The 12,711-nt window shown below is 40.4% G+C and overlaps 1 protein-coding gene across 1 annotated transcript in view; it reads left to right on the top strand.

Annotated features, from left to right (window-relative positions):
- Positions 1–12,711, top strand: part of LOC147731639 (indolethylamine N-methyltransferase-like) — a 117,635-nt gene that overhangs the window by 43,576 nt on the left and 61,348 nt on the right. The window contains exon 2 of the mRNA XM_086958779.1: positions 10,136–10,343. Coding sequence (XP_086814905.1) covers positions 10,136–10,343 — 208 coding nt within the window. The remainder of the gene's footprint in view (positions 1–10,135; positions 10,344–12,711) is intronic.

Genomic DNA, 12,711 nt, shown 5'->3' with positions numbered 1-12,711 from the left:
TCCACTGTTAGGTTTTGGGAAAAAAAACCACAGTTCGCAACCTTCGCTATGATGACAACCACAAGTCACATGACTCGTTTTAGAACCACGTGACTCGGTGATGTGGCTTAAATGCGACTACCGCAATTCGGGTAGTCGATATTTCAAAAAAGAAGCGGTGATTAAGTAGACGCCATGCCGAGCAGTTCCGGGAATACCCGCCGTGTGCAAACAACAGGTAAGATACCGACGACGTTAACTATAGTCAGTAGTAATACGGGATGGCTCAGATTATTTAACTAAGCCTCCATCTCGTAACCCATAGATTATTTGAACCTGATAATACAAACTAAAAACCCTGAGTCTTTGCACTTTTATATATTCTTTCATGCAGCCACGTGTGTCGAAATACCCGGCTGCAGTATAGAACCCCTGGTACGGAAACCGGATCTGTTTTTTAAGGTAAAAGTCTGTCATAAATCGAAGTTGAGGGACTGTTGTTAGATTAGGTCCTTATCCGAATAAGTAAAAACACTGTACTTCTAAACGTTGAGGAACTGCTGTTAGATTAGGTTCTTATCTAAATAAATAAAAACACTGTACTTCTAAACATTTTTTTAGTAATACAGAAGGGAAGCGCCATACCCGGTACGCCCGTCTGCACAAATAATAAGGTAAATGCCTCACGATATAAAGTGAATAATATAACTAAGAGACTCTGGTTATCATTGATAAACAATAAACGCGATAGATATATAAGTAATTTACTTTTTGTAACTTATGCAGGATTGTGCCAGACCCGCATTGGATTAAACTTAAAAGAGACAAACTGTGAAATAAAAGCGCTTGATCATACATTAAGGTAAATAAATACAGCGCAAAATTATTCTAACAATAACTTGAAAAACTGGGGCATATCATACCCTTATATTCACAATTATATCCCTCCCAATTACAGAAAGGAGGAAACAAGCTTGATGACTACACAGGCATAAATCGGTGGATCACTACACATTGTGTAGACCTCCACGAGCAACAGAACCTTCTTGGTCAGTGTACATATATTACTTTGTGTGAATGACTTCAGTGTGGTACTGTGTGGATATTGAATAAGAGAATGTGGACAACACTAACCAGAAGGTTAAAGTTTACTATAATGCTTTGAATAACTGGAATAATGTTTATAGAATACCTTGCTATATATAGGTTTTCCCCCTTTTTCTTAGTTGAATGATGGTTGAAAATATCGTGTAATGTAACGTAAAATTGTCCCCCCTGAAAGAAAAAAAATTATTTCGAAAAAATGTGGACATATGAGATGACGCTCGGAACAAAGGTTGATATCTTAGGAATAGAAACAGATAGTGGGTGGTGTTTGAATAAATGTTTATAATTAAGGTAAACCAACCGATGGTTTTAGGGCATATTAAGTTGAATGTATTGTCCGCATCTATAAGGAATGTTTTGGAAACAAACTTTTGTAAAAGATAGCCAACCAACCCCAAGTGTGAACAAAAAGTAGATAAAGCAATGCGAAAATAGGTGGTTTTTTCAAATCAACTTATATGTCGTTATAACAGTTGCATTGCATTGTATCTTTATGCATTAGGTCTGACACCTTCATGTGTGGAGAATAAAAATAGAAATTGTCCTGAGGAAGGAAGCCTTTATCAGTTGTTGCTTCCGAAACGCGTCGACGCAAACCCATAAGTCATATTCGGCGTTGCCAACAATGAATCCGGTCTAAAGGAATAATATTCCTCTTTTTGTTGACAAACTGTGTTCCGAAATGAAATGACAAAGACAGATAGTAGTGTCTCTCTAGATTAATTTTCTCCACGTCCACATTAGGTGGTTTTTAATTTGTGTTCTTATTTGTGCATTCCTACGTTATACATGTTTTTAACTGATTTTCATGGTTATCTTTTGTAACTAAAAGCTTTTAATAAATTGTATACTTTTTTAAAAAATTTGTTTGGGCATGTTCCTTCTTGGTAAGTGTTCTCCAGTTCCACATAATGAATGGTGTGATTGATGTTTGGCAAGTGTGAGTCCTGATTTAGGAGTAGGTAACAATACACCCCATTGGGAAAACTCTTGTTTTACTTTTCAGTTTATGATTCGTTTTGAACCAGACTTTCAGGGCATTTTTAATTGCAGACCACTTTTTGCATACCAGAGAGCTAAAAACATCAAAAACATTCTCGAGACTGAACCCATTGATCCTTCTGCACACTATTCAGGCACAATACCGTGCCTCAACTGCAGCCATTGCCACAACATCATTTCAGGGAATACCTTTAATCATCCAGCATCAGGGAAAGCCATCAAACTACGGACCAACGCTACCTGTGACTCCAAAAACGTAGTATATCTACTTAAATGCCCCTGCGGACTGCCTTATGTAGGCAAAACTGAAAGAAAAATTAAAGTTTGCTTGACCGAGCACAAAAGTACAATCAGAAACAAATCCACCAAAGCACCTTTGGCAGCTCACTTTACTACACAACAACATAACGTGAGCCAACTGAGGTTCCTTGTATTGGAGGTTGTCCCACTGAGACTAGGCGTTGACAACAACAAAATACTACTCCAGAGGGAAACCGTTTGGATCAAGAGACTTGATGCTTGCCAGCCTAAGGGCCTCAATGATAGACTCGAATACAGTTGTTTCCTATAATGAGCCGTTGTCCCAATGTACATATTCTATAATCCTGCTCTCTACACTTATATGTCCCATCTCAGTACTATTATTCCGCATTTTCGTTTTATATCTATTATCTCATCTCCCTCTGTTTTACATCTATTCTTACTTGTCTACCCTGTTTTCACATATTGTTGCCCTTTCCACCTTTCCCAACTGTTTGTAACTTTTTTCCCACCTTTGGTCCTCATCTTTCTGCCATTCCTTCTGGTCCTTATCTGCTTACATTTTCTTTTTCCGCTCTTTCTAGTTTCCTGTACCATTATGATGCACATTATTGTATTTGCTCTTATATGTGTGATGGTACCTTTAGTTGAATACTGTGATTGACCATTCTAAGATGGCCGCCGTTATCGATTTATAATGTTTTTGTTCTTTTACACAGACATATATATGTTCTCTCTTTGTTTGTTTATCACATTTATATTTTCTATGTTTAATACAGTATCAGGCCACGGCCATTGCATATTGTGAATTTCCCATTCTATCATCGGCAAGTCCCCATGGTTACTAACATTCACGGTAGTCCGTTTTTTATTTTTCATGACCATGTATTTACTTCCGCGTTCACCTTATCGAAGACTAACCCTCGGCAGCCTCGCATGCCGCGCGCCGCTACACCTAACATCTGGTAAGCTTCTCTGATACCTGTTGACCGCCACACTCACGTTTTGTTACCGAGCGCACACTTAGTTCTTCCTTAGTGCACGTAATGGTCGGATACCACACACGGGTGATTGTCCCGTTCTGCCGGTTTGCCTCGAGCGTTTTCACAGTCTATTACGCACTTAATGGGTGTTTTAAATAAACTTCACGCTATCGACCGTCTTTTCTTCTTGCCATCATAGATTTGTTTAACCAGAAACTCTTTTAGTTTCTTTATCTTCTTTCTGTGTCGGAATATGCATGTTTGGTTGCGTTTTACTCTCTTTACTGAATTATATACCTCGTGGTTGCGAGCTCCCCTTCCTGATACCAGTATGTTTATTTTCAGATCTCTTACTATCCCCTGACGAAGGGTTCAACCCGAAATGCATAGGGATGATGTATTGATCATTGGATGTTATTAAGAAGCATAATCAATAGACTGCTTTACAAATAAGTCACTATGATGTAATATGTGACTCATCGATTAAATGTACTTCTAATAAGGATTACCACCGACTACGCTTGTTTGATATTTGTAATACCTTGTGATGAAAACATAATTCAGGAGTCCATTCCCCCATTGGAGTGCCTTTGGAAACAGTGCAGGCGGTCCATGCACTCCCTCTTTGTTCAGTACAACTACCAGTCCCTACCGGCCGGAAGGGACTATTTCCTGGCACCCTAAAATACGAATAACCCATCTAACATCGCTTACATTGGTGAATATTTTCTACCACGAGTGCCGCCATCCCTCCACAACATTTTGATTTTCGTCGTACAGAGGAGGACACAACCTGTAGAGGATGTGGGTCAGCGATAGAATCAATTCTGCACGTGGTCTGCATCTGCCCTATCTTTAACTCTCAACGCAGGCGCATGCTTAGGTCAGAATGGAACAGGTTGGGGGTTCGGGCTTGTAGGCATGCCATCATATCCGCTTTGTCCACGGACAATACTGTTTTAAACATAAAATTTGCTAAATTTAATTCAACAAGCGTATCGCTGCCTTAATACAAAGAAAACTGCCACAGCCCTGCCACTGACTTTTTAGATTACATAATGTACTGTAACAGAAGCCCCAACGACCAGAGGGTCGCAACACCAATCGAAACTCTGTAGCAAGTACACTTTATGGTTTGATTTTATAATTGAATACGATGGGAGATGTTTGAGACACGCTAGGTCATGTTTAACAAAATAGTTTAAATTCTTATTTTTTATGCTTTTCATGTCTGTATGGGTTACTCTTTTAAACCATTTCTCTCATAAAACTGTACACAATGTGATTTGGGAAAAACTTTTAAAGATATTGTTTTATATCTAAATAAAGACTATTATTATTGGTGCAGCTGATCCGCAGAGCCACCAGTAAATTAGCAGCAAAATTGAATGTATAAAATACTTTTAACCCCCAGTGGGGTCACCGTAGGACCCCACCACCAAATCTTGTGGATCAGGGTATTCCTTCTTTACCCCTTTTCCTTCATTTTTTTTTTTTTTTGTAGGATTCAGCTTCAATCTGAGTCCCAAGATGGCTGCCAACACTTTGACGTGTTGGCTGCAATCAAATTGCAGTAGCATCCACGAGTCCACTGCAAGGACTTGCATCCCCAGATATCTATATTTCTTAAACTTAAATATCTATGAAACTACGGACTAGATTTAAACCAAATCACAAAAAGCACTCTTTCTGGACCAACATCTAGTTTTCTGCCAAATTTGGTGCAATTGTATTCAGAGGTTTGGGCTGTAGACATGTTAAAAAAATTAAATATATCCAGAGACATAACATAGGGAAAGGTGTTTTGGGACCCCTTTTTTCCACACTCCTGCTTGTCAGATCACCCTAACACTTTAAGCACAGCAGCTGCATCAAAAAGGGGACTTTTTTGAAAATTTTATGGAAATTCCCCAGGTGGAAGAAAAGTTATTGGCAAAACAAAAAACGATTTTCCTATGGAAACTTTGGTCCCGACTATAACAACCTAGAGCTCAGAGAGGAAGAAGAGAGGGATGGAGTGAAGCAAAGAATGGAAGGTTGGAAAGAGAGATAGTGCAAGGGAAGGAAAGGAGTGAGAATTGTGTGAACATTTTTCCAGGACTTCTTTTAATTCCCAGTCCTGGTCATTTGTTGCCCCGGGAAAGCAGCACCCACAGAGCACACAACATATGAGGGGAAAACAGTCTTCACAAAAAACGAAAAGATTGCAAAATAGAAAGAAAAAAAAAGCAGATAACTTACCCTGTAACTCCTCCACTGATATTCAAACACACTAGAAGAAGCTTATATGGCAAGGGAAAGAACCTAGGCACTGGGCTGTAGCTGTGGGATATTGAAGTATGTTTACAACAACACCAACAATGTGGAGAGAGACCATGATACATTAGCCAGTAATTAAGCATTGGGATACTGATAAGAGAAATACAACAAAAAAAAGGGAAATACAATGCTCAACCAATAGAAACAAACGAAAACTAATGTGACAAACCAATGGAGAAATGAGAAGTGAATAAGAAGTGAAGGAGGGATGTAAGTCCCTTTTAAGATATAATAAATACAATAGATTTCACAAGCACAGCGCAAGTGCTGTGCAGGCGAAATCTAAAAAGGATCTGTTAAGAATTGGATTGGTACTTGCGGAAAAAGACAGTGCCCAAAACTGAAAGAGCCAAGCAGCTCCAAATATTGAGAAATGGAAATAAGTCTAGACATGTGGTATATCCTATAAACTCCAACATACATGGCTAGAGGATGTTTCCAGAAACACCAAGGTCCTCATTTACTAGAGGCCTGCGCCGCTGGAGGGTCACTTTTTTTGACATGCTCGTGGCACTGGCCTCTCAATTATATCTATGAGGTGACAAAGCCACCCTGCATGGATTTGCATGGCCTCATAGATATTGAGCAAGGCAGCGCAAAGCATTGCCTTGCCTTACTCTGTGTCAAGGAGGCATTCCTTGGGTGTTGCAGTGGGTGTTCCCATGGAACACCCTTGGATTTTGACGCTGTCAAAGGTTCACAAAATCCCGTAATACTGGGGCAGCGCCAAAACCTTACACCTCCGAAGGGCAGGCGTAACAAGGAGAAATTTTTCATTGTTACTCGTTTTTTCCTCTTTTTTATGTGTGCAGCATTCCACACTCCTATCGCTAAAAATACACAAGTCACTCTTCTCTGCTGAACCAAAGAGAATTTGGTTCTATGTGCTTCTGGTTGCACACAGATACTTTTGCAGTGAGTGCATTAACTAAGGAAGGTTTCAAGACATAATCTACTGTATTTCTCTTTTATTTATATTTTTACTTGCATTTACTCTTTTTTTAAGGTGTGCATTAGTGTATGAGCAGTTACCTGATAGTGAAAGATTATATCATCAAAAAATAGTCACAGAATAATTTGTTCTTTTTAGTTCAGCCTTCGATTCCACCAGCACACTAACTGGCCACATCCCCATTGCACTCAGGATGACTGTAGCCATACTTTTGTTAATGCTCTTTGACCACTAAGAAAGTCTATGATGTTAGCATATTTTGTCTCGCAGTCCATCACCATCACTATGTACCTTTCTTTTGTTCGTCACTTTGTCAAATTAACATGTGATCTGTATTTACTTAACACAATGTACTATTCATCTGAGAGATTTGTAAAAAAACACTATCCTCTGGTGCTAAAGGGGATTGCGAAAAAGAAAGTGATCTATACAAATGCTTAATTGCACTTTGTTATTAGGAATCCTGAGTTAAAATCTCGGCTCACTCGCATGACTAATTCTGTGATTTAAGGGAAATGAAGTTACTTCATGAGTCTAGTTTACTTACTAGTGCCATTTGAAAACACATTCAAGCTATTCAGTTTAACATCAGTCCAGTTTAAAAATTTCATTTGTATATACTTCACCAGCCTGTAATGTTCCTCCATCCATAAAAATAAAATTGCCCATTGTGGTAGGGACACCTGACAATTCGCACACTTTATTCACTCATGGCTTTGTCAGGGGGGATGGTTAATACCTGTTTTAGATTTCATGTTTAGAAACTTCCAATTTAAATAGATGTTAATGCAATGTTGTGAACTAATATACTAAACTGAAACACTTCCATGGGTTAAAGAAACACTTTCTACATTTTAAAGTCTGTATTAGGTTCTTATATATATATTTTTATTTGTATTCCAAATATTTTGAAGGTTTGGCATGCTCTTTGGCACTTAGGGATGAGCCTGATCATTGGTTCAGGCTTGGCTCGACTGCAGAGCCATTTTAAGACATGGACAGTGTGGTCAATTGCCCAGAGCCCAATATTTCAAGGAGCTGTCCTCTACCCTCCCTTCCTGAGCACTACCAATGGACCATCACATCAACGGAGTTTGCCAGGGTGGGAGGGTGCTGCTTATTCAACCACTGGACAGTGCCTCTTCTGTTTCTGGCCCCTCTGCTGAGACTAATCTCTAGGTACGCAATACATTCCTGTACTCATAGAGGGTCTATTTGATTTTAGGAATTATCCTGCCTTGTTCTTCTCTTTCTTATTTCTTATTCAGTTCTTAGGAGTTACCCTGGGAAACAGTTGACTGGATCTCCCATCTGAGCTTGACTTCGTCCAGCTCTTTAATTCTCTCTCTGGTGATCGGGCTCCCAGTTCAGAGATAAATAAAGAGTCCCTGACACACACTCTAATGCAGCAGTTGGGCCTTCTGGTGCAGTGAGACTACAGATAAGTTGCGGGTACCGCACATCCCGACATTTGGTGTGAGAGGGTCACCCACACCATCTGCTTTGCCTCATTAATATTTTTAGGTTTGATGTTTAGTAGAGGGTCAGGTGAGTCAGATTTGTTTGTTCACCTTGTCTAAACTAGCAGAAGGCAAAAAAGTCACTTACCATAATTTTTTCCAAACTGTTTGCATGCATATTGAAATGTTTCGAAACATAATCAAAATGTTGCTGTTGTTTTCTTTTCAAGAAAGATTGGGTACATTTGGGTAGGAGTTATGCTATTGACACTGTGCTCAAGGATATCCATTTAATATTGAACAAGGACATAATGCAACGTTTGAATGTAGCATACCTAGAGTCAATCTCATACACCGCATAGTGATTAAGTAGTGCAATACTAAAAAATTGTAAATAAATGCACTGATAAACTTGTGGGGTATGTCCGCTTCTCCTTTTGTCCGGAATTTTTTCCCTTAATTTTTGTCTTGAATTGTGACCCTTTGTCCTTAATTTTTCACAGTCCTGTCCTGAATTTGCCTCAATGCCAGGTGGTCACCTTAATTGATGATGGTCTAGTGACTAGACTTGTGAAAGGCTAATACTAACATTCTAACACTTGATGCATTAATGAGGGAATTGCTTTAAAGTAGAACCGGAAGAATGTAAATACAAATATATATGAAGAAATGCATGCAGACCTGAGTCAAATAATGGTGAATGTTGAAAATATGTTCTCGATTATCTTTATTGTAATGAAGCAAATAAAAAGATTTAGCAAACAAATAACCTAAATATATAATACTTACATCAGAGAGAGCTATAAAGCTTCCTCTTGGTCGAACACACACAAAAGAGAAGACCACCAAGAAGAAAACATCTTCGTTTGTTTGGGCAACAAAGCAAGACCAGCAGTCAATACTTCCAATATCCAGGGGATTCTGGTGTGTGACTTTCTGCTTCCAGTTGCATGATACTAAACTGTGTAAATGCATTTGCAATTGGTGAGCACCCATGCAATAATTTCCAGTCCGCCAAGTACATACAGGTAGTATCAACAATAACTGAGTGGATGCCACCACTCAGTTTCGCTAAGCATTGCACCGTGTGAATGGTTTACCTCTCTGCTACATCACGGCCTTCTAACTCTTAGTAAACTGTATCCGTGTTCAAAGTGGCCCAAATCCTTTACCATACTATAGTTTAGTGATTTGTTACCTGAATGTTTCAATCACTATTTAATCAATGTGACAAAACGGGGGCAAGGGAAAGAAATCGGCTAGTATGTGTATTATATGATAAGTACATTTGTTTTACCTTCTCAAGGTGTTTTCGCGTGTTTTGCAGATTTGCAGCAGAAAGAAAGGTGTCCCAGTGCATGCAGTCACAGAGTATAATTCAAAGGTTGAGAGACTGTAATTTGTGTTAGTTGCATGCAATGTAGGATACACTTGAGAAACCTTATCAATTGTAATACTCAATGTATGACACACCACCTGTCATCATCAGAAGGGCAGGTGAGGTGCAAGGTGGTGAAGCTGACTTGAAACTGTGGAAAACATACTGGTAACTTGGGGTGGGTTCAATGCAGCCGAATGAAGAAACACATCAGTCAAACAGGATTCGATGTTGTTGATTTGTCTTGCCTTGTGCTCAGTGAGTTTTAAAACTATGAGCCGTTTTAAACTTGATCTCCTTGCTGTTCCTTCTTTAGATCTATTGCCCAATCCTTAGATATAACAACGTCATTAGTGATATACATTTGAGCCAGAGGAGAATAAGATGTTGAGCAGGACAGATGGGAAAAGCTCATTCTAGACCGGTTTGAGGCAGGGTTCAGGAGGTGAATAGCAAATGTTGCTGTATTAAACAGTGCATTCACCCCCATTCTCCTTTCACCAGACAGTTACCCACAAGTAACATCAAATACCTTTTTACCTATTTAAAAATGCCTAAAGGCAGAGGTGTAGATACATGAAATGCACTGAAGACAATAACCAAAAGATTGTTCATATACTCGCATATCTTCTTTTAATTTTGAAATCAGTGTGCAAAAAAAGCAGACCTCACAAGTTGTTTTGTCTGATTACAGGTGGCATACAAGGGAAAGTCCTGCTTAGCTTAGCGTTTGCTCCAGCGCTCTTGCAAGTCCTGCCAGCCTGTGGACATTTCGAAGAGATCTACCTGGCAACCACAAGTGAGGAATATGTAGCAGAATGTCAGAAATGGCTGCGGAATGAGCCAGATGCATTTGACTGGACTCCACTCATGAAACAAATTTGCACCTTGGAAGGCGATGTGTATGTATGGAGTCTCAAACGCTTTACTTAAATTGTGTATTCTGTTGTCTCATATACATTATTTTGGCCTGATTTATAGCTTGACGGATGGTACTTTGTCAAGGTGGCACTGGATCTTGCCTCTGCCATCCTGATGGACTACCATCAGTCTAAATTTAGAAAAGACCACCAGCCTAGCCTCATCCCTGTAAATTCACAGGGACAAGTGTCCCAGAGTTTCTTTTCAAAGTACCAAATGTTTGGTGGATGTCTGTTGTCAGTTTTTATCGCAGTTCATCACACTAAAAAGATGTTGCTTCTCCGAAACAAACTATGGGAGTTGATTTCAGAAAAAAAAAAAACGAATGACCCCCCACATTGTGAGAGTTTTCTGCCAGAGTGTAGGGGACATTATTTCTTTTTCTTTTCCTCTCTCCCTTTTTTTCCTGGTTGTGAGGGAACAAAATAAGACATCCCACCAGTCACCTTAAATCGGGTGGGTGGTTTAATATCCTTCAACGTTCACCGTTGAACTGTCACAGGTAGTTTTTAGACAAGAAGCCAGCAGAGACGCCATTGATGGTTCACCCTTCTGTATATGAGGTGGGAAGACTAATGATTTGGCCGACGGGCACTCTGACACATTTGTGATGAAGTACCCTGTCTGCCAAACTCTAAATCGAACTTAGGGGGTCATTAGGATGGCAGACGGACCTGCATCCGTCCGCCACCCCTGAGGTAGAGGGACCGTCCGCATGGGCAGCGGCGGTCCCTCCATGGAAATTAGGATGTGACTGCCACCCTGGTCACATCCCGTATCTTTAACCTTGCGGCGGGTGCTGCTAGAAGCAGCACTGCCGCAAGGTTAAAAATGCATGTATTGCATTTACATGCACAAAGCGGCAGGCACCGCACGATGCCTGCCGCTTTGTTCATGTAAATGCAGGGGGGTACCTTAGGTACCCCCCATGTGCACCCCCCAACCCCTGACACCCTGGGGGCCTGCAATGGGCCCCCAAACTGAAAAGACCACATGCTTTTCCACGGCAGAAAAGCAGCCGTGGAAAAGCATGTTTCCTGCCCCATCCTAATATGGCTGGCGGTGTCTGATAGACACCGCCACCATATTAGAGCTTTTCCGCCACGGTCTGAAGGCGACCGCGGCGGAAAAGCGGCGAACGGTTTTCTCGTCTGCCGATGACCCCCCAGCCATCCTAATCTGGCAGGGGGTCTTTGGAGGCACTGCTGCAGTGATTCCGCATCCTCCGGGCCGGCGGTGGCTTCCGCCAGCCCGCAGGATGCGGAATCACCGCAATCCTAATCAGCCCCCAAGTTTGTTATCCTATAGACTTCTAATACAATCAACTTTTCTATAGCCCTTGCAAGTGGAGTTGTATTGTTTATTGGAGCAGTCATGAAGTTCAAGATACAGCCTCATATTTCCAAATGCATCACATGTGCAGATTTCTTGCCATCAAATGACCAGTATATCTCAAATGCCAAAAACAGCATTTAACATGAGGGTTAATATATCGCAATTTTAAAAACAGTCTAATATCACAAGGCAGAGACTTATGTGCTCAGCTACAATTTGCAAATTCCTAACTAAAACCTCACAAGCTCAGCTTTATTGCAGATATGTAGTGCTGAATTATGCTTCGTTAGTTGCCGAAGGTATCCTAATGCTGCTAAGAATGTACACTGAAAGTATTACTTCATGAATATTTTTCTTGTCTTGTGAGATGTTGTCCACTCTTTGTCACTATGATAGCAACATTGCAGAAAACTGGAAGCTGAGAGGACACCCTAGGAGATGGGCAAGAGGTAGTTATTCTTGCCCACTGCCCCAATCTTAGAACCTCAGCAGCTTTCTTCTTTGTGCCAGGGACCAAGGTCGTGACATTTGTTGAACTTCCCTGTCTGGCGTTTTCTCCCCAAAGCAGCCCCTGAGAATCCTGAACAATAGCTGGTAATGGCAGTGTTAAAATCACAGTGCCGCCAATGATGCGCCAGTCCTGGGTTGGCCATTGTAACCTCTATCAAGTCCTTAATGGCCTCTCGGATATAGTAAAACAACTTGTGTAGCTACTGCACATATGACACACAGGAAGAAAGTAAAACAGTTCTTACATTGAAAAGATTAAAAATGCTATGGATTGCATCTTCACATCTCCTGTAAATATTTGTATTAATGTCTAAATTTTACCTTAAGAACACCTGAGCATTTTGAGATGCTACTTTCCACAGCCACATAACATGAAAATCAGATTGTGCAATAAGATGTGCATAGATGTGTCTTAGAATGGTTGATGTGGCTTTTCTGTTGCTTGGTTGCATATCTAGATAGATGTCTAGGGACACACCCATAATGGCTTCTATGTTGAGACTG

Source organism: Lissotriton vulgaris, chromosome 2_1 (assembly GCF_964263255.1).
Source record: "Lissotriton vulgaris chromosome 2_1, aLisVul1.2, whole genome shotgun sequence".
Lineage (NCBI taxonomy): Eukaryota > Metazoa > Chordata > Amphibia > Caudata > Salamandridae > Lissotriton > Lissotriton vulgaris.
This window is presented reverse-complemented; position numbering and strand designations above follow the sequence as displayed.